Source organism: Apodemus sylvaticus, chromosome 17 (assembly GCF_947179515.1).
Source record: "Apodemus sylvaticus chromosome 17, mApoSyl1.1, whole genome shotgun sequence".
Classification (NCBI taxonomy): Eukaryota; Metazoa; Chordata; class Mammalia; order Rodentia; family Muridae; genus Apodemus; species Apodemus sylvaticus.
Window position 1 is genome coordinate 63,209,730 of NC_067488.1, and position 25,092 is coordinate 63,234,821.

Here is a 25,092-nt window from a genome sequence, read left to right on the forward strand (position 1 = left end):
TTCTGTGAAAACTCAGGAAATCAGGAATAGCTTTATTTTAAAAAAGAATCAATATCATATCCAGTGTCATTGGTATGTGTCCCAAATAGAATGTGGGTACAGACAGGAGTCTAAAAATCTGAGTTTTAGGTGATAGAAACCAACGAAAAGTTAGGGGAACAGGTAAAAAAAAAACTAGTATATAAATTTTTAATTAAAATTTTCAGTCTTCCTCAAAGATGATCTCATAAATATGAGAACAGATATCGCCCTTGCATGGTGTTACCCCAGCCACTTCGCGCCGGAAAGGACGGCAGTGATGGAGAAAAGATGCTCTGGTCACCACGGTTTCACTGTCAACCTGGTTTTACCTTTTTACCAGCGTAGCCGCTGTTCTCTCTCCGCATCTCTCTAAGAGTGATGTGCCGCAGCCAGTGCTCAGCGACGTGCTCTGAAGACCTGGACCTTTCAGGACCCGAGCAAAAATTCTTGAAGCATGACCTCAGAGACCACGTCACACAGCTTTAAACTTAAGACACTGATGCTTCCGTTACTACATCAAACCTGGCCTCTCGGGATACCGTGAAAACTGAGGCGTAGCAAACGCGAAGCTCCAGGTGGAGCCCTAGAAACGACCGCAACCTTTGCTTCCGAATGCCGGGCATGCGGCTACATCGGGGTGTGGGTTTCAACGTCGCCCTTCATCATTTCCCTCAGACAAACGGTAGCGTAACACGAAGCGTCGAGGTCGAAGGACAAGGACAGCACTGAGGCTGTATCATCCGCATGGGGACCTTCCACTCGCGCCTCCGCGGCGTCGGGGTGGACTAGTCGGTGGGACACGTTGTGGGGGTGTTTCACGATGTGCCTGTAGCATCCGGGTACATTCAGCTTCAGAGCGGGCACCCTGAACCTACAGGCCTGCAGCCCGTCCCTGCTGAGGACTCCTTGGTACCACCGCCCTACCTGGTTCTCCGGGTACTGAACGTTGTATCCAAGCACAGGCAGAACCACCTGGGAGAGGAGGGAGAAACCACAGCCTGTGGGTTAGCCTTCGGTTAGGTAAGCGACCAAATCTCACTGGGACACCCAGCTTGGTAAAAAACAATGTCAGGCTATAAATATGACAGTTGGCTTGAGACATGTTTTGGGTATTACCTAGGCTAGCTATAATGTTATCTGACAAAGAAAAGAGTTAGCTAAAACCAAAGGTCGGGAGAGCTAGGGCAATCAGCTGGTATCAGGTACCGCTGGGCAAACCGCAATTCAAAAACAAAGGTTCCTTTACGTATCCAGTAAAGACCAACTCTCTGAAAGCACTCAATGCTACAAGGGGAGTCTTCGGTGACACACAGGACAGTCTCTACTGCTAACCCTGCTGGCTTGCATGACCATCTTAGATTCCTTCTATTGAAAAGCAAACAGGCGACAATATTTTGATTTTGTCAGCCGCATGCCCGTGAGTAAGGTCATGCTCCGTAAGGGTTGTTCCTTTGCTGACTGCTGGACAATATGCTTGAATGCTAAAAGGTATTTAGAAAAAACGGGCAAAAATCATCAAATGTATAAACGAATCTCAAAGAAGCCAGGCACTTTTGGGTTTATTTAGGTCAGCATGCGGAAGGCTGAAGCAGGGTATGTATGAGTTGGAATCTAGCCTGGGCTATGATTCAGGCTTCTAAAACATGATTCATTTGTAACCCTTATCATCCAAGAAATTTATATATTACCCTGGGTATGTAACTCTATAAGATTGGTATAAAAGCCAGAAGTTAGCTCATAATATATCATACAAGATATATTTCAGGGTGATTCTTCATTATACATATAATTCTGTCATTTATTAAATACAATTATTATTAAATTATTAAAGCAAATCCATGTGTTAATGAGATTACATGCTGTTTATTTTCATCCAAATCACTAAATCTTGGCTGAATATTTGAAGCTATAGGACAGAAAGCATCTTCAATGCTTTCCAGAGTTGACAGATATTTTGATTCTGTAATTCTCAGTGCTAAGAGCGTTGCTTCACATAGACACATAGCACAAAATGGTAGAAGTATACTTAAAGCCATTTCAGAAACTGTTGAAAATTCCGTCCTAATCCCAGGTCAAAACTCACCTAACTAACGTTCTTAAAAGTCAGCAACCAGGGAGCTGGAGAGATGGCTCAGCAGTTAAGAGCACTGACTGCTCTTCCAGAGGTCCTGAGTCCAATTCCCAGCAACCACATGGTGGCTCACAACCATCTGTAATGGGATCCAATGCCCTCTTCTGGTCTGAAGACAGCTACAGTCTACTCACATACAATAAATAAATAAATTAATAAATAAATAAATAAATAAGAGAAGACAATGAGGGGGCAAGCAGCCCCCCTTTTTTTAAAAAGGGGGGGGCTGGAGAGATGGCTCAGTAGTTAAGGGCACTGACTGCTCTTCCAACGGTCCTGAGTTCAATTCCCAGCAACCACATGGTGGCTCACAACCATCTGTAATGATGGGATCTGATGCCGTCTTCTGGAGTGTCTGAAGACAGTGACAGTGTACTCATATACATTAAATAAAAAAAAAACCTTTAAAACTCAGCAACCAAAACAGCAATTTTTAAAATCAAGTATTCTAGTGCAATACAGCCCAAGCATATAGTAACTTGATATTTGCGTGGTAGAAAAAAAATTAAGTGTTTGTTTTCCAGAAGTAAGCCATTTGGTTTTTGAAAACAGAACATTTTTGTATGGGGAGTAAAACCTACGACAGCTAATACGTGATAGCCTGGAATCTGAGCTGAGGTGTTTCAGGTACCATCTCCACCACCACCACCATCATCACCACCATCCTTCTCCTCCTCCTCCTCCTCCTCCTCATCATCATCATCATCATCACCATCACCACCACCACCACCACCACCACCACCACCTGTATGGCTGAGCATGCAATGCTCCTGGTGCAAAGTGCGTGTGTTGCGATGCAGAACTGGGTCTGCAGTGAGGTCACATGATAGGACACCTGCGAATGCTTCTATAAATTCCCTGGGTGCATTGTGCATTTGGTTTCCAGCTAACTTTCTGTTTGGACGCCCGCAGAAACCTGTGCTGCTACAGAACTTTTTGCAGGCTCCCGCGTTTTGCCGTGGGGTCACAGCCTATAGACTGAGAAACTGGGATGCAGGAAGGTTCAACAAAGGCCACAGCCACTGCGCCACACTATTCACGTGACACTTTTCCAAGGGCAGAGCATGGGAAGATAAAATAAAAATCACGGTGATTCTCGTGGGACAGGATTAGTGCAGTCCTGAAAACAGGATTAATGGTCAGAGACACGGGGAAACACTGGAGGGAGACAGTAACTGCTCTAGCTAAATTTCTGTGTCCACATGACTATATATGTTTATCAAAAAGCATGCATAAATTAACATTATTAGGATGTAAATGATAGCATAATAAATCTGTTATAAGCATACATTTATTAAAGAAGCATAAGTGATTAGGATATAAATCATTACTTTATCTAAAAGTTACCTAAGAAGGGAGGGTGTGAGATTTGTCTCTAGCGGACAAGGTTTGTCTAAATCTAAGTGATAGTAACTTGTAAGCACGTTTACCTGGTGCAGGGCATATGTGTTGGCTGATTCCTCTTCTTTGGTCACCCGATGAACCTAGTTTTATAAAATACAATGGAAATGAGTGGTTCCCAAATGCTCACACTGTCTCACTGTTCCCTGACTCTCACTCACACACTGAATATACCTATGCTCAAACACAATCTTTTTATAATCACTTGTCTCCAGAGAAGCCCACTACATAAAAACAGACCAGTCCTTCCAGGGTTGACTACACACTACACAAGCGGGCGAGCTACAGCTGTGGCCACCATGAGGTAAAGCTTTCCTCCGTCACTAAGGAATTATTGCGGAACTGAAGGTCTGCTTCTGCAGGGCCAGCCCCTCCCTTCAGCCACCCCGCCCGTAGGAAACAGCAATATTTTACCCAGTGTGCTGTTTGCCAGTATTTGTTTCAGAGAACGGTTGGAGGTGTCAGGGACAGGAAGGGAAGGAAGAAGGGCGGTGAAGGAAAGAGGTGCGTGATCTATTATGTTTGAAAAGCTTTGCTCATAGCGTCACAGAGTACACAGCTCTTGGCTGGAGCACTGGTTACTCTTGCAGAGGTCAGGGTTGGAGACACAGCAGCGCCTGAATAAATCATGGGTTTCAGACTTTGGGCCGATAGATTCAAGTTGGGTCGTCTTTTAATTAGTCTGACGTAGATTTCTATTACCTGAAACTATTCCTATATATGGAATCCAGCACTGGTCTGGGTAAAGCTTTCTTTAGGCAAAGCTCAGAGTCGACCTTTCGTCTAGTTTTGAAGTGCTGGGCCGTGACGTGTCCCTATTAGCTGACTCCTCTATCTACGTGCTGGTTTCCCCAGAGGAGACCCACTGAGACTCCTGGGTCTTTTTAGGCACACTACATAGGCGATTCTGAATTTTTCCTTTCCCATCTGGATCTCAGCTCTCATTCCTATAGAATGGGAGTTAAAGGACCGAGAATATCTGAAGTTTTTTACTCCCCTAAAACCTAACGGTTTTACAGTGTACAGGATGAAGTACTGCTCGGGGCCTCGTCCCTGTTTTTAACCACGCACGTTCTGAAACTGACTTGAGATAATGTCAGAGGAAAATTCTTTGTTCTTTTTGCTTTACACAATTATTTGAACTTTCTCACAAGACGTGCAGGATTCGGCCTCACTAATTAGTTCAAACTCACGGAGGTGAAAATGCCAGTGGGACAGGGAAGAAACTGGAAAAGCAAGTTTTGCAGCATCCCGTGTCCTCAGAGCATCAGGACAGAACTGTCTTTAGGGGAAAGCCGAGAGAAAGCTGGAGGAGAGGGCGAGCCAGCTCTGGACAGTTCATTCCTATTTTTAAGAGAATCGCCTCAGTCAGGCAGTGGTGGTGCACATCTTTAATCTCAGCACTTGGGAGGCAGAGGCAGGCGGATTTCTGAGTTCGAGGCCAGCCTGGTCTACAGAGTGAGTTCCAGGACAGCCAGGGCTATACAGAGAAACCCTGTCTCACGGTGCGTGGGCGTGTGTCTGCGTGTCTGTTTTTGGAAGTGTGCTCTTTAGGGGAAGCTTTACCACCTTTCACTCTGTGCCACTGACTGTGTCTTCCCTTAGCAACACGTGTTGATTCTCAGCTGCCTGAAAAGTCAAGCGGCAGGCGAGCAAACGGAGTGATTGTCTCTGGTGCGGCGAGTCACCTCCATGACGAGTACTCACTTTACTGCTTGGGAAATGCTCGTCCGCATCTCCATCCAGGCAGATCAGGTCCCCCGCCACCACCGTGGGTCCGTAGGTTGCCAGTCTGTAAGACGCGGCCTCGTTCCAAATCCTGCTGCTGTAGGCGTGGATGTAGAAGATGCGCATGGAATGCGGAAAGGAGAACCAGGCCTGGACGCAGCCTTCCTCCGTCACGCCAAAGCGATGCAATGACTCCAGCAGCGCCCGCTCTCGAACCCGGAACTCCGGCATCATTGAAAGTGTGCCTTTAGCATCCTCTGAAATGAAGAACAAATCAGCCCGTTGGCACTCCCGCTGCAGAGCTGCTTGCGGGATGCCTTTTCAAGTAGTCAAAATGAAAGGCAATCCTTTGTGGAGACACAGAGAACTACTGGTTAATTATGCTTGGAAAAAGCGTGCTTTGTTTGTTTGTTTTCTTAGCTTTTATTTTCCTTGAAAAATAAGAAAGAGCGAATGAACCCAGCAATAGGAATGGCTGACCAGACCCCTTCCTTTAGAGCAGAGTTAATCTAATTCAGAAGACTACCAAACAAAAAGAACCAGTCACCAAGGATCAAACATAAGCTGGCAGGCTTCAGGGGTCTGGGAGTTTCTGAGGACGAGTTATGCACATCCAATAGATCATCAGCGGAATCTGCAGCAGCGATCTGTAGCCTAGCTAACGGGACGCTCTTTCAAATAGACATCCCCGAGCTCCAACACGCTTATCCTCGGCGGGCCCTGTAACTCGTACTTGATAAATGTACTGGGTACCTCTTGGGTGTGCTAAAGCTTCGGAATCCTTGACCGGAGAACTGCACTGATCATGTCCACCTGTGAACAATTCTGTATCTACACATCAGACCGAGGTGTTCAAAGTGGAGTCAGGAATGCACGACAGCCCCTCAGAAACAATTCTAAGAAACTCGAGATCACAGACTCAGTCAGGGGCTTCAGTGCTTGCTGGGACCCTACTACCATCGGAGGCAGTGTGAAGTGGACCTCCTGTTAGCAGCAGGCTATCCCACTGGCCTGCTCCCAGGGACCTAGCAGCTGCTTTATCATAACCTGCTCTCTCTGCCCTTTTCTCTCTCTGTCTCTCTGTCTCCTTGTCTGTCTGTCTCTCCCTGCCATGTCCCCTTTTATTCTCCCTTCCCCCAATAAACCTCTTACACCAGATCTGTTGCCTGGCATAAATTCTCAAGGGTACCTTGCTTGGTGCAGCCTGCCAAAGGTGCCCCACTCCTCACTTGCGGTTTATCCGATCACCCCCTCTAGGGCTTCCTATAGCGAAGGGAAACTAAGGAAGTATTTCCTGCCTCTCCTTATCCCCTGAGGTACAGTTAGGATAAACAAAACTCCACTGGCCAAAATGAAGTACCTGTGTCAGGCAGTAAAATGAGTCAAAACACAAAGTACTCCTAGCAAAGTACTCCCACCCGTCTCTTGAGTCTGTCTCACAGGCCCCCAGCCCAGCTGCTTCTGCTATTTCTTAGTGTGTGCACTTTTAAGGAGAGGCCCATGCGGGGCAGTCGTGTGTGCCTGTACTGCCACAGATCAGTAAAGGAACCTACATACCAGTCTGGAGAAAGTATTTCTTTGCTTTGTTGACAGGATCATCCATGTCTTCTGGTGTAAGAAATAATTTTATGGCCTTCACCTGCAAAAAATAACCAAGTAAACATGTTTTTTTTTTAAAAAAAAATGACCAATTACTTTTAAAAAAAAAAAAGAGAGGCAAATTCTTGGGCATCCTTAAAGGACTGAAAATGTAGCTGCAGTTTCCTCCTTAAGCTTTGAACACTTAGTCTGTTTCAGCGTAGAGATGACCTTCAATACAAAGTAACATATATATACAAAGTAACAACCAAAATATTACATGGAAAAGCCTTCCAACCCCACCCCACCCCCCACCCCGTGAACCCCGCACCATCACCACCACCCACCACCACACCACCCCTGTCCCAAGCACTCCTGTAACTACATTTCCGTCATTCATTCTTTCTGATTTGTTTTGTTTTGTTTTGTTTTAGCTTACGTCTGTGAGCACAGCTCCCTTTTCTATCATCCTCTCTTCAGTTGAAATGAGGGCATGAACATAAAGGCATGACGTAAACACTCAGACTTGGCCAGCGCAGGACGAAAACAGGGGAGGAAGCAAGAAAGCCAGAGCCTCTGGCTTCACCTCTATCCTCAGATTCCTTGAAATGTTGGGTCTTACGAAACAAGCTATGACTGGCAAGATGGCTCGGTATATAAAGGCGTGTGCCACCAAGCCTGATGACCTGAGTTCAGTCCCCAGCACACACATGGTGGAAGGGGAGAACTGACTTTGGCAAGCTGTCCTCCACACTGGCAAAGTATAATAGAAAGGGTCCACTTAGATGATTTATCCGGGGCTGGAGAGATGGCTCAGTGGTTAAAAGCACTAACTGCTCTTCCAGAGGTCCTGAGTTCAATTCCCAGCACCCACATGGTGGCTCACAACATCTGTAATGGGGTCCGATGCCCTCTTATGGTGTGTCTGAAGACAGCTACAGGGTAGTCATATATATAAAATAAATCTTAGAAAAATATATTTTAACATTTTAATAGTTTTTTAAGCCATACATATATGTGCCATTTCTTTTTTTAATTATTATTATTTAGAAAAGGTATCTACTTGGCACCTGTTAATATACCACTGGATTACACTAGGAATTCTAAGAATGTGGCTCACACTATAAAAGAACTTGAAGTAACTCATCCATCCCCATTTCCATTCCATCTTCTTCTACAGCACTGATCCAAACAAATGTTCATGAAAAGCTAACGCTGGTGCCAGTGGATTTTCCGTCAACCTGACACCTGCCCAGATCATCTGGGAAGAGAGCGCCTCAATTGAGGAAATGTCCTCATCAGATTGGCCTGTAGACAAGTCTGTAAAGCATCTTCTTGGTCTAATGAATAATGTGGGAGGGGCCTGTCTCACTGTAAGTGGTGCCACTCCCCGGCAGGTGGCCCTGGATTGTATAAAAAAACAGGAGGAGCGAGTCATCGGAGCAAGCCAGTAAGCAGCACTCCTCCGTGGCCCCTGCTTCAGTTCTTGCTTCCATATTTCTGCCTTGAGTTCCTGCCTTAGTTTCCCCTGGTGATGGATGATGTTTGAAAGGCAAGCAAACCCTATCCTCCCCAGGTTGCTTTGGTCATGGTATGTTGTCAAGGCAACAGGAAGCAAACTAATATAATATCCCAGCACATACTGAGCCTCCATCACATGCTGGGGACTGTGTGGGGTGTGATGGGTAGAAAGGAAGGTCTGAGAAATCTCAGCAAGATAACCAAAACAAAATATAACAAGGTGAGAAGCCCCAGATCACAAAATGAGTGGCCATTTAAGCTGACTTACAACATATGAAAATTAGGGAGGTGGTGCCGTAAGCCAAGAAAGAATACATGGTGTGCCAGCTACAGGATCAGGCCTCCATGTTGGCTCTCATGATGCCTCCCCTTGGTACCTATGCCTGGCACAGACCTCCCCTGCATGTATCAGGTCTGGTGGATACGAGCAGAACTCAGCAAAGCCAAAGGTATGTCACTGTGCCTGATCTGTGGAGCCGTGGGTTCTTCTACAATGACTCTTTTATTCAGTTACAGATTCAAGCACTCATTGGTCAAGCCTGTCTTCTCAGATAAACATTAAACACGAGGCCCTTGTGTAGACTCTGCTTTCCTGTAATGTGAACCCAAGAATATTGTAGCTGCCTAACAAATCTCCAATGATACAGGGCATGATGCATAATGTATGTGTTAGCATATGTGCATGAACATACATGCAGTTATATGCCACAGTTAGGCATGCAGTGAGAGTATGTAATAAAATCAAGTAGCTAAGATTATATTTAATTATATAGTTGAGATTATATTTTTTAAAATTCTTACCATTTCATTCTTCAGTAGGGCCAATCCAATTCGGTCTGTTTGGATTTTCTTGCCTTTCCCGAATCTCTGTGGTCCGTAGTAATTCACAAAACCTTTATTCTATGAATACGGCAGAATATAATAAATTAGAGCTTCATAAATATAGTATAATCGAATTCTTTCTCTTTGTATTTGATTGAGAAATCTAGAAATCACCAGTAACACAGACAGAGATGGGCGAAGCGGTCCAAGAAATTTTAAACAGTTACACACCAGAAGGAGCAGGGAGCAAATTTAAATCGGCCCGTGAACCTTCAGGGGCTGTGTGCAAAGGGGAGAGAGGAAAGGGTGCTGAGAGCCGAGGCCTGCCTGGGCTATGTGGAACCATCTCAGAAAACCAATTACATGATGAATGGATAAAGCTCTAAAATACCCTTCTATTTACATTACTGAGGAGTTCCTGGCACACTCAACCTGACATGCTAAGCCAAGAGAGATGAGGTACACTGGGACAAACTGCACATTTACCCTGGATCCCCCTCCACCCCTCCTACGCTCTTTCTTGCTTTGGGATTCTTCTGCTGTTGGGAGATAGCAGGAACAAGGTATGGATTTCTTCTTCTACCCCATGGGCTGGGTTCCTTTATATTTTCACTAACACATTTCCTTCCGTCTCAACTTCTTTCTCTGTTATTTCCTGGAGAGGGATGAAGATGTCACCTCTGGACACCATGCTTCAAAAATGTCATGTTACTCAGAAGAAATAGGAAGAAGTTGGTCTGTTTGAAAACTAGGGGGAAGAAGTGGTGATGCACGGGCATCAGCGAGTTTCTTGATAATTAAGAGTGTGTCATACACTTTATGAGAGAAGTAAACATTCCTCAGCTGATAATGGTGACTGGGTACCAACTCAAGGCTTGCCAATAAAGGACGTTAAAATAATTTTTTATCAGTACAGCATGAAGGAGCTATTTTCACTTGTAAAAATCAGCTTCAGATAAGGTAAGTATTCCCCATATTAAATCTCCACTTTTTAAAAGTTATTTCCAATTTGTATAAACAGTGTTTGTAAACCTTAGGATAATTGGAACAATTATTAAATATAGCCAAAAGTGTATAACCAGAGCTACAACTCTCTAAAGAAAACTTCAAGAAGTCCTTATTTTCAAGCCACTCAACTTTTCTCATTAAAAGACTTTTTAAAAGGTCTTTTGGCTGGCAAAATGGTATAGTGGGCAAGGAACTCACCAGTCAGGCCTGATGACCTGACTGTGGTCCCTAGAAACCACCGTGGAAGGAGAGAACTGACCCCTAAAACCTGTGGTCTGTGCATGCGCACACTTACACAGACACAATAATATTGAATCAATAAAAAATTTAAAAGACAAAACTGTCTAAAGCTAAGATCATTTCCAATGCAAACTTCTCAATAGGCAGCATATTTTCATGAACACCAAAGTAGACTTTGTTATAAATGCTATCTATCAGTGTTCACAGCAATCCCCTCTTTGTTTAAGATATAACAAATCTGTTATATAATAACAAGGAGGGAAAAAATAGAATTTCTAGGTAGGCCAGTCACAAAAAACAGAACATAGATTACACACTCTAAGGAGTGTTGGACACAGTCAAAGCACATCATTTAAAGAGCTTTAGTTGGAAGCTGTTAACTAACACAGGCCTCTCTGTGTTTTCCTGTCATTGAGGTGTAGGATTGTGTTAAAAGTCTGGACAGGATCAGGAATCAAAATCAGTATATCTCCATGTGGGCTGTGGGACAGAATCATTTTAAAATAGAAGTTACTTTAACACACCAAAGCTTTCTGCCTGACCATTCTTTCTAAGCTGGTTTAGAACTGGAGACGAACTGTCAGAATGTTTGAAAAGTTCCCCAGGTCGACAACTGCTTGTCTGGATCAGGCGTGGGCAAACAGCCCGAGCCCACAGGTCAAATCCAGCCCAGCACTCGCTTCTGTAAACAAGCGAGTAGAACACAGTAGATCGTGTGTGTGTGTGTGTGTGTGTGTGTGTGTGTGTGCTTCCACACCTATGGCCATGCCTACACAAGTTTGTGGAGGGGAAACCAGGAAGGGAAGCATTTGAAATGTAAACAAATAATATAATTAATTTAAAAAAAAAGAAATTTGTACACTGGCTGAGCAGGTTGTATACATACATTTGCCCAGTCTGTATATGCATATGTAACAACAATTAAAGAAATAGAGGCCACAGGGTGAACCGTCTACACTACCATACACTCTTGAGGGAAGATGCCAAGGAAAACCTGGTTCCAAGACTGGTCCCCCTCTGTTGGGGATGGGCGCACACACTGTCTCTTTTAATATAGAATGTATCTAGAAAGCAAAATATACCGGCACCTAATTATCATTTTAAAAATCAATTATATATGCACACAATGCAAAAAAAAAAACCTCAATATTTCATCTCAGTGAGGATTATAGAGATTTTCCTTAATATGATTTTAAAATCGGGTTTTCTCACCTTAATGTTTTCTATTGCCTCCAAAATCCTCTCTCTCAGGTTTGCAGAATCATTTACTCGATTTCTTAGATTTCTGATGATAATTTCAAAGTGATTTCCTTTGAGCTGACCAAGTCTGAGAGAATCACCTGCAGACCGAATATTAAACACATTCATTCTCTTCTTCTTAATTTCTTCTTCAATATTTTTCAACCTAAAAGTGATAAATCGTACAGTCAATCTTAATTTACAAATTATATATTTAATATAAATTTTATAATGAAACTCAACAGGCAGCTCCTATCAAAATGAAAGCACCAAAGGTGGCTGGAGAGATGTCTCAGTGGTTAAGAACACTGGCGGATCTTCCAGAGGATCTTCCAGCTTGATTCCAAGTACCCATATAGCTTCCCACAACTATCAGTGACTTCAGTTCCAAGGAGATCCAACACCCTCTTCTGGCCTCCACAGGCACCAAGTTCCCAAGTGATGCAGACCTATATGTGGGCAAAACACCCATGCACAGTAAATAAATATGTGAAATGTTTTGGGGGAAAAGCCTTCTCGCTTCTCCTTCATTCAAGCTGTAGTGTTCCCAGTGGTCCTGACCCTCCTGCCCCATCTTTCCCATTTCCTTCTCAGGGTGTGTCCCACCAATAAACCCACCAGCACCAGAGGTTCTGTTTTAAAAACTTCATTACTTAAACTCTTTTTTTAAAAAAGTATTTAAAATCATATAAAAAAAGAAAAAAGAAAAAATAACTAGTATCAATTTTTCTTTAGGATGGGGTTGCCATCCCACAATCAAAAAAAAAAAAAAAACTGACCCAGAACTGTCCCTGTCTAAATGAACTGCAAGGACAAAAAATGGAGAAGAGACTGAGGGAAAGGCGGCCCAGTGACAGGCCCAAATTGGGATCCAGCTCAAGGGCAGGCTCCAAGGGCTGACACCGTTACTGATGCTATGGTGTGCTTACCGGCAGGAGCCTAGGATGGCTGCCTCCCACCCCCAGAGCTCCAACAAGCAGCTGAAAGAGTCAGATGCAGATATTTACATCCAACCAATGGAAAGAAGCCAGGGATCCCTGTGGTTGAATTACAGAAAAACTGGAAGAAGCTGAGGAGGAGGGTGACCCCATAGGAGGACCAGCCAGTCTCAACTAACTTGGACCCTTGAGATCTCTCAGACACTGAGCCACCAACCAGGCAGCACACACTAGCTGATATGAGGCCTCCGACACAGATGCAGCAGAGGATTGCTGGGTCTGGCCTCAGTGAGAGAAGAAGCATCTAACCCTTGAGAGACTTAAGGCCCCAGGAAGCGGGTAGATCATGTGTGGGGGGGAAACTCTTGGAGACAGCAGGGAGGAGGAATGGGATGAGGAACTGACAGAAGGTGGGTCAAGAGGGGATAATGACTAGACTATGAAAAAGATTAAATAATAATAATAATAATAATAATGCCTATGTGATTTGATAGAGTGCTTATTGTCCCTCTCAGTATATTTCTTGATTTCTAGATCTGTTAGATGTTATCATTTGAAGAATCATTGAAATTCTACACCAATGGACCAAATCAAAATAATCTTGCTTCTCTTCCTAGGAACTAATCATAATATTTATTTATTGTTGGGTGTTAAAACTTCGTCTTTGTCTTAACAGTATGATACCTGAATTCCTATCATTTAGACCCCAAACCAAAATTATAACCACTTCTATCCATATACAGGCCTTAAAAGAATCTCTGTGTAAATAGTGTGTGCTTACATAGCTTATAACTAAATAGTAAAGTATGGAGAACACATCCAGTGAGGATGCACTCCGGTGCCTGACTTGGCTTTTGGGAGTTTAAGGGAAGGATCCAAAGGTTGCAGACTCAAGTACAAGAATATTAACCACAGTAACATTTTCAGAAAAAGGCTGGATAGAATCCCTGTTTTTAAAAACAGGGACGGAACTGGTTAAGTCTTTTACAAAAATTACGTTGAAAATCTCTCAACATAAACACTCCTATTACTTTATTATAAATGTATAAACCACAGAGGTAGTAGTATGATTTTCATGTCTGTGATGTGTGCACTCTGAAAAGGGTCCTGGGAACAACAGATTAAGTGTTGACTGTAGTTATTTTTGAGCACTGTGGGCATTTGTGAGCTGTTCCTTCTCTGCTATCTAAATCTCAATGAAGAATGCATATTTCTTTTAAAACAGCAAGATTACTGATGAAACTTTATTGCACTGAGAAGTGAAATTTGAGCCCAATGCATTCTATTTAATAAGAATATATCTTAAATATAGGGGCTTATGATTAAAAAAAAACACTATAATAATTAAGGAAAAAAGATCTATAAACTTTTTATGTCTTCAAATTACACTTTTCTGAATGTGCATGCATATTTGAATATAGTATCAGTATTCATAAACAATTCAGATAGTTTATAAACAAATCTACCACTTGTTGGTTTCTATCCTAAAATGTCCTAACTTTTGCAAGATTATTTTTTTCTTTTAATTATGTGTGTTTGTGTGAATGCATGCTGTGTGTGAGGGGCCAGGATAAGACACTGGACCCCTTGGAACTGAACTATAAGCAGGTATAAGCCTCCCAACATGAGCACTGGGACCTGAACTTGGGTCATTGGGAAGAGTGTTTGTAACCCCTGAGCCATCTTGCCAGCCCCAAACTTCACATATGTGCACACTTACATACATATAAGACAATTATTTTATTAATGTTGAATGTGCTGTTTAGTGCACAATCAGTTAATTAACACTGGCAGTAAAGATAAGGTGGTCCCAATATTATTTTGAGTGTTAGCCCTACACTTTACCAGAAGGCAATACCGCATTACCTCTCCGGAGTCACTTTTCTAACAACCATTGATTGATAGGTGACTGCTCTCTTGTCTTTAAGGCCCGCATAACTGAAATCCGAAGGAATAACACCAAGTTTCATGGCTAGAAAACCAATTGCTTCGAACATCTCCAGATTTTCCTTTTGTAGGGTAAAAGCTGAAACAAAGTAATCCTAGATTACAGAGAAGAAGCCATGGTTCATAATTACATTCCTCACAAACTAACAGGTTAAGATAATAAACTATGAATAAATTATTCATGGAAAAAGTGTGCTTTAAAAGAAATATAAAACTAGCATTTTCAGCTGTCACTTCAAAGCATTTGTTGGCTCATTGAAGGTGTGAATTAAAAATTCACATTCTTTCCCTGGGTTTACAGGTCCACTGTCTTGTTTCCACAAGTACCATTGTTGGGAAACCCTCTTGAGCACTGTGTATAAGCATCACCTGTCAATAAAGAGCTGAACAGCCTATAGCGAAAGAGAATGGGTGGAGCTTCTGGGAAGAGATGGGAATTCTGGGAAGACGGCAGCGGGAGGAAATTCGCCACCAAAGCACAGAGGAAGTTGTATGGCATCAATTCATAAATAAGTAATCCTCTGTGTCATTATTCAGGAACTGGGGTAGACATAGAGAAATCCCTTAACGGTTACAGTCCATTTTCATTCATATATCCTAAATTCCAACACACAACTTATATTAATAGATTAATAGTCATAGATACAAAGAAAAATGGTGGTAACAGGGAACTGAAAGGAAGGCATGATTATTCAGTTGACGCTGATGTCACAATAGAAAGGTTAGGTAAGATTCAGGAGATGAATGGTAGCAGTTGGTGGTAAGACAATGGTGGATTAGCCATTAAGGTTAGGCTCACAACCAAAACCCTCAGGAGTGAGTAAAATGGAAAATTTTATATAATATATATTTTACTGGATTTTCATAAACATTTAAAGCAGTGGTTCTCAGCCTTCCTAATGCTGTGAACCAAGAACACAATTCCTCATGTTGTGGTGAGCCCTATACCATAAATTATTTTCATTGCTATTTTATAACTGTAATTTTGCTGTAGTTATGAGTCATGATGTAAATATTTTTGGAGATAGAGATTTGTCAGAGTGGTCCTAAGCCACAGGTTGAGAGTTGCTGAGTTACAGGATGGTAAATTTATTACATAAATACATAGATAAGTGTATGAACACATGAAGACAGAGATATTTTCATATGTGATACTTTGATGCTTATAAAAGGTCACCTAAGCAAAAATTGTTCGTTTTGCTTTTGGATGCCAATATCATCATATTGTCCTCTTGGTGAACAATTAATTCTAACTTCAGGAACACTAACTGATGCATAAAAAGATTCTCAGACCTTGATTTATTATCCCAAATCACTGAAAACTATTTCAAGTAGTATAAAAATCTAGAAGCCCTAAGGGGAAACATAAGGGCACCAGGGAGCTGGGAGACTCCATAGCCTTCTGTGCATAGCCCACCAGGAGAGAGTGATCTCCCAGCAGTGCTTTCACTTCTGAGCGCAGAGGTGAGATCCCCACCTTCTCTCTGGAGGAGACCAGCTAGGAGCACACAGGGCCTAAGATCAGTGGAGTAGGTGGGACTGAAGTGTTCCTGCCTCCATTTGTACCAGGGAGCTAGGAAATTCCACAACCTTCTGTGTATAGCCCACCAGGAGAGAGAGATCTCCAAGCAGTGCTTTCACTTTTGAGCTCAGAGGAGTAAGGACACAGGCTTACAGGCCCACAGGAGGAACAAACTCCAGCCAGAGGCAACAATACCAACTAGCACCAGAGATAACCAGATGGCGAAAGGTAAGCACAAGAACCCTACCAACAGAAACCAAGGCGACATGGCAACATCAGAACCCAGTTCTCCCATCACAGCAAGTCCTAGATACCCCAACACACCGGAAAAGCAAGAGTTGGATTTAAAATCATATCTCATGATGCTGATAGAGGACTTCAAGAAAGACTAAAATAACTCCCTTAAAGAAATACAGGAGAACATAGGTCAACAGGTAAAAGCCCTTAAAGAGGAAACACAAAAATCCCTAAAGAAATACAGGAGATAATGGGTCAACAGGCAGAAGCCCTTAAAGAAGAAACACAAAAATCCCTTAAAAAATTACAGGAAAACACAAACAATCAAGTGAAGGAACTGAACAAAGCCATCCAGGATCTAAAAGCAGAAATAGAAACAATAAAGAAATCACAAAGTGAGACATCTCTGGAGATAGAAAACCTTGGAAAGAATTCAGGAGTCAAAGCATCAACAACAGAATACAAGAAATAGAAGAAAGAACCTCAGGTGCTGAAGATACCATAGAAAATATTGACTCAACAGTTAAGAAAATGCAAAATGCATAAAGCTGGTAACCCAAAACATCCAAGAACTCCAGGACACAATAAGAAAACCAAACTTAAGGATTATAGGTATAGATAAGAGCAAGGATTTACATCTTAAAGGCCCAGTAAATATCTTCAACACAATTGTAGAAAAAAAACTTCCCTAACCTAGAGAAAGAGATGCCCATGAACAGACAAGAAGCCTTCAGAACTTCCAAACAGACTGGATCAGAACAGAAAGTCCTCTCAGCACATAACCAAAATACCAAATTCACCAAAGAAAGAAAGAATATTAAAAGTAGTAAGTGAAAAAGGGCAAGTAGCTTACAAAGGCAGACCTATCAGAATCACACCAGACTTCTCACCAAGATGATGAAAGTTAGAAGATCCTGGGCAGACCTCATACAAACCCTAAGAGAACACAAATGCCAGCCCAAGCTACTATACCCAGCTAAACTCTCCATCATCATAGATGGAGAAACCAAGATATTCCATGATAAAACCAAACTTACACAATATCTATCCACAAATCCAGCCCAACAAAGGATAATTGATGGAAAATGCCAACACAAGGAGGGAAACTACACCCTAGAAAAAGCAAGAAAGTAATCTTCTTCTAACAAACCCAGAAGAAGATACCCACACAAACATAAAAATAACATCAAAAATAACAGGAAGCAACAATCATTATTCTCTAATATCTTCTAACAACAATGGACTCAACTCCCCAATGAAAAGACATAGACTAATGAAATATTTCTCATGTAAATCTTCAGTTTTATCAGAAAATGTTTATAATTCCCCTTTTAATTAATTTAGTAATGTTTTTATGTCTACCATTTTATCTGCATTATTTTTCATGGTAATCTTCAATTTTTTTTTTTTATTTGGTTTTTTTGAGACAGGGTTTCTCTGTATAGCCCTGGCTATCCTGGAACTCATTTTGTAGACCAGGCTGGCCTAGAACTCAGAAATCCGCCTGCCTCTGCCTCCCAGAGTGCTGGGATTACAGGCGTGCCTGGCTAGGTAATCTTCAATTTTAATATGTCTTTCTATATACTTCCTCTACTTTATTAGAAATGTTTTCAATGTAAATCTTTGATTTTATCACAAATGTTTCTAATTCCACCTTCAATTAATTTAGAGTTTTTATATCTATCATTTTACATGTAAAATTTTCCATGAAATAGTCAATTTTAACATGTTTGTCTATTTATTTCTTGAATTTTACCAGAAATATTTTCCATGGAAATCTTCAATGTTATCTGAAACTGTTTATAATTCCACCTTCAATCAACTTAGAATTATCTTTATGCCTATCATTTTATCTATATAATTTCCATAATAATCTTTCATTTTAACATGTTATTCTATATATTTCTTCAATTTTATCAGGAATATTTTCCATGTAAATCTTCAATTTTATCAGAAAATGTTTATAATTCTACTTTCAATCAACTTAGGAATACTTTCATACCTACCTTTATTATATCTATATAAAAATTTCCATGATAATCTTCAATTCTAACATGTCTTTCTACATTTTTCTACGTTATCAGAAATATTTTCCACATAAATCTTCAATTCTATAATAAAATGTTTCTATCCCATATTTTAATTAATTTAGCAATGTTTTACATGTCTACCACTTTACTCTTTAATTTTCCATGAAAATTGTAAATGTTAAAGTGTTTATCTGAAATATTTTCCATGTAAATCTTTAATTTTATCATAAAGTGTTTTTATTTCCCTTTACTTCCCTTTTCAATAAATAAAAAAAAAGTTAATAAAGGGGGGGTGGGAATAAGGATCTCCCTGGGAAGGGGAAACAATAGATTCCAAGGAGGGAGCAGGGGACTGGTGGGGGTGGGAACAGGAGAGATCAGGTGTACATTGGGGAGGGGGGATACTGGGACAAATGACTGGAATTGGGGGAGGGGCGCATTTTGGGGGCAAAGTAGAAACATAGTACAATGGAAAATCCATAGAATCTATGAGGGTGACCCTAGCTAAGGCTCCTAATAATGGGGGACACAGAGCCTGAACCTGCTGTCTTCTGTAACTAGGCAAGGCCTCAGATGGAGGGACTGGGACACCAACCCAGCCACAAAACCTTTGACCTACAGTTTGTCCTGCCTTCACAGTGTTCTAGGACCAAGCAAGTGGAATTGAAGTGACCATAGAGCCTTCCATCCCGCCACCAATGGGACCAGATGCAGAGTTTCACAGCCAAACATTAGGTGGAGCTTGGGAAGCCATGCAGAAGAGTTGGAAGAAGGATTGGAGGAACCAGAGGGGTCGGGGACACACTGTGAGCACACAGTCCACAGCATGAGCTGGCTGGGGCTCATCGGGACTCACAGAGACCAGGGAGACTGACCCAGGCGCACTGCATACGTGTTCCGGTTCGGTAGCAGGAATCCTCACAGTGGGAGCAGGCCTGGCCCTGACTCTTTTGCCTACTTGTGGACCCTTTTCCTCCTATTGGGTTGCTTTGTCCAGCCTTGATGTGCCTGGTTTTATTGCAGCTTATTAGCCAAGTTTGGTAGATATCCCTGGGAGGCCTGCTCTTTCCTGCAGGGATATGGGAGTGGATCTGGGAAAGAAAGGAGGAAGAGACTAGGCGGAGAGGAAGGGAAACTTCAATCATATGTAATATATGACAGAGAAATAAACAAACCTTAGAGCCCATTAAATCTTGCAATCCCTTCCTATAAATCAGCAGTTCTTCCTATAAATCAGCAAATCACCTTAAGTCGGCAATACTCTTCCTATACATAAACCTACTTTTATTTTTCCTTCAAAATAGATCAACTCGTTCATAGTATCATTTTTTCCCCACGCTCACATTGGTGGATTCTAAGCTCTTTTTTTTTTTAAGATTTATTTATTTATTATATGTTAGTACAACATAGCTGTCTTCAGACACTCCAGAAGAGGCTGTCAAATATCATTACAGATGGTTGTGAGCCACTGTGTGGTTGCTGGGATTTGAACTCAGGACCTTAGGAAGAACAGTCAGTGCTCTTTAGAGCTGAGCCATACGCTTTAGACACTATGAAAGATTTCCTGAGTCCAAAGTGTCGTTCAACGATGCCGGCGGTCCCAGCACTTAAGAAGCTAGAGTTGGAGATCAGCCTCAGCTAAGTGAGGTCACATCTCATGAAAAGCGACAGCTAGGAGGTGCAGCTCAGGATTAGCAGGCTTCCTTTGAGACTGGGTTACCTCACTTAGTATGATGTTCTCCAGCTCCATTCATTTGTCTAAGAATTTCATGAATTCATTGTTTCTAGTGGCTGAATAGTACTCCATTGTGTATATATACCACATTCTTTGCATCCATTCTTCCATTGAGGGATACCTGGTCTCAAAAGATCAATCATGGCATGCACTCACTAATGAGTGGATATTAACCTAGAAAATTGGAATACCCAAAACATAATCCACACATCAAATGATGTACAAGAAGAACGGAGGAGTGGCCTGGTCCCAGAAAGACTCAGTGTAGCAGTATAGGGCAAAACCAGAACAGGGAAGTGGGAAGGGGTGGAAGGGAGAACAGGGGGAGGGAAGAGGGCTTATGGGACTTTTGGGGAGTGGGGGGCCAGAAAAGGGAAAATCATTTGAAATGTAAATAAAAATATATCGAATAAAAAAAAAAAGAAGGCTTGCTTTGTGCTGCGCACAAGGTCTTTATTCCCGCCCTGACATCTCCCCTATGTCGCTGTGAAAGGCTGCCATGTACAACCAACCCCGCGTCACTCCAAATTCAAAGGTCTCAGAGCAGAATCCTTTCCCTGTGCGTGTGTGCATACCGTTAAATGTCTGCTAGGTGAGTTTATAAGACATCCTCACTGGAAATGCATTCTATCATTCAAGTAAGATATGAACCCCAGGCCTGTCCTCTGACATCTCATCGGATCCATTCAGCCTTGGAAGTCCTTATAGCCCTTAAAGCAGGAATTCTCAAGATACACACACTCTCCATGCCAAATCGGGAAGAAACGCTTCCTGGAGGAACTGAGGGAACTCTACTACAAGCCTTCTGCATCTGAAACTGAAACAGGACTCAGGAAACAATATTGAGGGGTTACAAACGCTTGCTCATGTGCGAGCCTGCCTGCCTGACAAGCCAAGTGCACAGGCCCCATCTTGCATTGCAGAGTATCTCTTCCCTTCCCAAGCAGGACAATACAGCCATCTCACCTCCAAACACTTAACTGTGGTAGACGTTATTCTGAAGACAGAAAAACCATTACCCTGAAAACCCATCAAGCACGAAACAGTTGCTTCCGCTTCACACATCTGTGACAGTTCAGCATAAATGTCTCTTTACGCCTACTTAAGTAGTCCGTTTCCACACTGAGCATATTAGGCAAGGCTTCGTCTTCCCCCAAATAATCAGTCCATACGTTCTTTACAACAGCTCTATGACCAGGCGCAGCTATTCAAATTATTCACCTTTCACAAATTGTGCATACACACACCACACACACACACGCACGCACACACACACACAAATGATGAGTTTCAAAATTACCTGTATACACAGCTTTTCTTCTCTCGCATTCCGGATGAGATCTCTTTCCCCATGCTTTTTCCCGGAATCTCACGGTTATGGCTGTGTTTGGGTTCCTGGCGCTGTGGTTCTGCCCAGGAAAAGACTTGGTTTCCACCAGGTTTCCAAACTTCTTGTTGAGGAAATGGTGCACGGCCTTCCTGTGATCCTTGTTTGGATCTGGTTTAAAGGTAAACTTGGAATTTTCTTTCTTTGCGTCCAAATATTTGAAAAAGCCAAGTGCTTCTTCTTCGGACACCAAGCGGCAGAGTTCTTTATACTCAAGGTTCGGTTTTACAACAACTTCACTGCTGTTTCCTACGGTTATCAAAAAAGGGAATTTCTGCCTGACGGCACTGTGCAGAACAGCCCTTTGGTTTTTGTCAAGGATCCTGCCTAGGGACAATGCAGGAGATGGTTCGATCAATTCAGTTTGTGAATTCCACATCCCTTTGATGTCACAGGCAAACTGACCCAGTGATGTGTGAGTTTTTTCATCTAAAAGTGAACTTAATAAATCAACACTTTCTTCTTCACATTTAGAAGTCACACCATTGACAATGTTTTCTTTTTCTGAGCCAGGCTGATGGCATCGGTCACCATCGGAGCACTCAGGCTGGATCTGGTCACCATCCAAGCACCCAGGCTGGATCTGGTCACCATCCGAGCACCCAGGCTGGATCTGGTCACCATCTGAGCACCCAGGCTGAATCTGGTCACCATCTGAGCACCCAGGCTGGATCTGGTCACCATCTGAGCACCCAGGCTGGATCTGCTCACCATCTGAGCACCCAGGCTGGATCTGGTCTCCATCTGAGCACCCAGGCTGGATCTGGTCACCATCCGAGCACCCAGGCTGGATCGGGTCGCCATCCGAGCACCCAGGCTGGATCTGGTCTCCATCTGAGCACCCAGGCTGGATCTGGTCACCATCTGAGCACCCAGGCTGGATCTGGTTGCCATCCGAGCACCCAGGCAAGCCAGCAGTTGCTTCAATATTTTCATGTCTTAAGGATACATTCTGAATATTTAGCTTTGGCTTTTTGACAAAATCACTCCATTCAGACTGTATCTTACTAATTTCATAAAGAGATTCATCGGTAGCCTTGCTGACTAACTGTCCCTGTTCATCGATCTCAATGACAATGAAGTCACTGGGCAAGGTTTTTATACTGCCCTGAAAGCCAACGTGATTGTTGATGAAACACGAGGTGTTAAACCTGATTCCATCCTCTGTGTCCTCTTCCATTCTTCGCAGTGCCTACAACAGAGACAGCATACTCAGTTACCAGAAATGCTTGCAGATAAGAAGAATCAAAGTTGTCTCCGAGACCCACTCAGTTCTCTCCCTCTCAAATCTTTGCTCCCTAAAAAACACTAATAACTTATTTTATGGGTCTACTTGCCTATAGCAAGCAGAGTTAACAAGCTAACTATTTGTGACCTAAGTGGCAGGTTTGTATCTTGATTTCCCATTCACTCCAAGCTTCTGTTATCCAGAATTAAGACAGTCAATTCCAGGCTGGGGTAATGCTGCTTTGGCAGAGGACACTAGTTCAGTTCCCCAGCACCTATATGGCAGCTCACAACCATCCCTAACTCCAGGTCCTGGGCATCTATTGCACCTTTCTGACCACCGACAGCCACATATCCCCAGGCACACCACCGTATACACAAAGTGCATATGATATAATACATAAACCTATTAAAATGTTTAAGTTTGCCAGGCAGTGGTAGTGCACACCTTTAGCCCCAGCCCTTGGAAAGCAGAAGCAGATGGATCTTTATGAGTTCAAGGCAAGCCTGATCTACAAGTCCCAGGACAGCCAGGGCAACACAGAGAAATCCTGTCTCAAAAACCTATCTTGAAAAACAAACAAAATGTTTAAATTTGCCAGATAGTATGATACACACCTTTAATCCCAGCACTCAAGAGGGAGAGGCAGGAGGATCTTATGAGTTCAAGGGCAGCCTGGTCTACAGATCAAGTTACAGGACATCCAGAAGCCAGGGCTATTCAGAGAAACCCTGTCCCGGAAAAACAAACAAACAAATGAACAAACAAACAAACAGAAGTTTAAAAATAACATAAAATGGATCAATTTCAAGTTTACCTGAAAAACAGTATTAGGTCTACAAAGAAGAGAGAAGAAAATAGGACTGTTTTTACAATGATTATCATCCCTATAGTCAAAATCTCCTGGAGCTAACTTCAGAGACTGTGGTAGCGTTTTTATACATTGGAAGTTAGACCATGAGGAAGGATAAGAAAGGAAAGTCTATAGTAAATACGTACATGAACTTCTCTGTGCATTTCAAGGTAGGATAAGTCAGCCCTGGGGTTCTTCTTCTTTTTATAAATTCTCTACAGGAAAGATACAAAATTCTTGGGCTGATGAGAGGGAATTCCTACCAAATCACTGGCATCAGAGAAAAGAAAGCCTCGTGGAATTTTCTTGGAGCAGTGACCCAAGGTCAGTTCTACAGGGAACGAATCCCACAGTCCTCACACAGCCTACATCTCCACGGCACACGAAGCCCTAAAAGAGCAGCTTCACTGCCTAGCTCTTGTATTTCCCAGACTTTACAAGTAATTGATCATCTACATCCTCGGAGGTTTTCACCCACCCATAATCTAATCTATAGGATTCATCTATATAAGCGTTAGGAACTTGTTTTCTTTACACACACACACACACACACACACACACACACACACACACACATACACTCACAAAGAAAAAACTGATTTAATTTTCTGTATAGCATTGGCTTGCTAATGTGTTCATTATTTACTGTCCATCTTCTTCAACTTAAGTGTCAGTTCCACGTGAGTGGGAATTCTGCCTTGTGCAATACTGACTAGCCCACATTCAGAACAGCGCCAAGGACATAGGTCTACAGTAGATAATAGTTGAACAGAAGCAAGTAGAACACAATAAGAGCTTTAATAGTGACGAGAAAGAAGGAAGCGTTAACTTTTGTCTACACTAATCAGGAACGGTATAATAAATTGCTATTTGTCTTTGGAAATAGTTCAAGAGACAGAAGGGGGCAGAAATACCACGTGCAAGTACAGTCAAAACGGGCACTTTGTGGGAGGGGAAAGCCCCGGCACAGAGCAGAGGGGATAGGGAGAATACAGCTTAAGTAATGCTGACAAGGAAAGAGAGTAAACACCCAGTCACAGGTTGGCATCTGCCCGGTGGAGGTGTTTCTAATGGCAGATAGAACTCAGCAGTCCTCGGAACCCTAGGGATTGTAGGAAAACAAAGACCACAGGAAGGCTTTCCAGGCTACACGTGGAAACAGTGCAGCACGAAGGCATGACAGCCAAGCAGCTAGTAAATAGGCGGACTGTAAAGGCGGGCAGACGGACGGGGCACGTGGGGCGAGAGAGGCAGGAGCTCCTCCTCCGCTCCGCAGAACGAGCCGAGGCTGCGGTGGGACTCCCACCCCGCTCCCTCATCTCCCTCCACCAAGCCTTCCTCCCCGGTTCGCCAGTCTTGGACCCACTGGTGACCCAGCATCCCACTAGACTCGGCCAGCCCTACCTCACTTCCGAGAGAAAGTGGTCCTCCTCCGTGTGACACAGTGCGCACGCCCAGAAGCCTGTCTGCCACCGATCCTCTTGCCGGGACATTTAAAGGAACAGGCTCCCGTTGGTGTGGCTCCT

The 25,092-nt window shown here is 42.8% G+C and overlaps 1 protein-coding gene across 5 annotated transcripts; it reads right to left on the reverse strand.

The window, feature by feature from the left end:
* Positions 1-25,075, reverse strand: Pus7l (pseudouridine synthase 7 like). 5 transcript variants are annotated; one of them, XM_052160472.1, is made up of 10 exons: positions 23,713-24,948; positions 23,331-23,444; positions 21,399-22,677; positions 14,494-14,653; positions 11,663-11,855; positions 9,182-9,280; positions 6,839-6,920; positions 5,261-5,538; positions 3,583-3,636; positions 1-993 (listed from the first exon to the last, which is right to left on the reverse strand). In XM_052160472.1, the coding sequence occupies exons 3-10, from the start codon at positions 22,663-22,665 to the stop codon at positions 649-651; spliced, it is 2,478 nt and encodes an 825-aa protein (XP_052016432.1). In that variant the 5' UTR covers positions 22,666-22,677; positions 23,331-23,444; positions 23,713-24,948; the 3' UTR covers positions 1-648. The 5 variants fall into 5 exon arrangements, with proteins under 5 accessions (XP_052016432.1, XP_052016431.1, XP_052016430.1 ...); XM_052160473.1 differs by lacking the exon at positions 23,331-23,444 and having other exon boundaries at positions 675-847; positions 946-993; positions 23,713-24,949; XM_052160471.1 differs by lacking the exons at positions 23,331-23,444; positions 23,713-24,948 and adding an exon at positions 24,971-25,075.
* Positions 25,076-25,092: the final 17 nt, after the last annotated feature.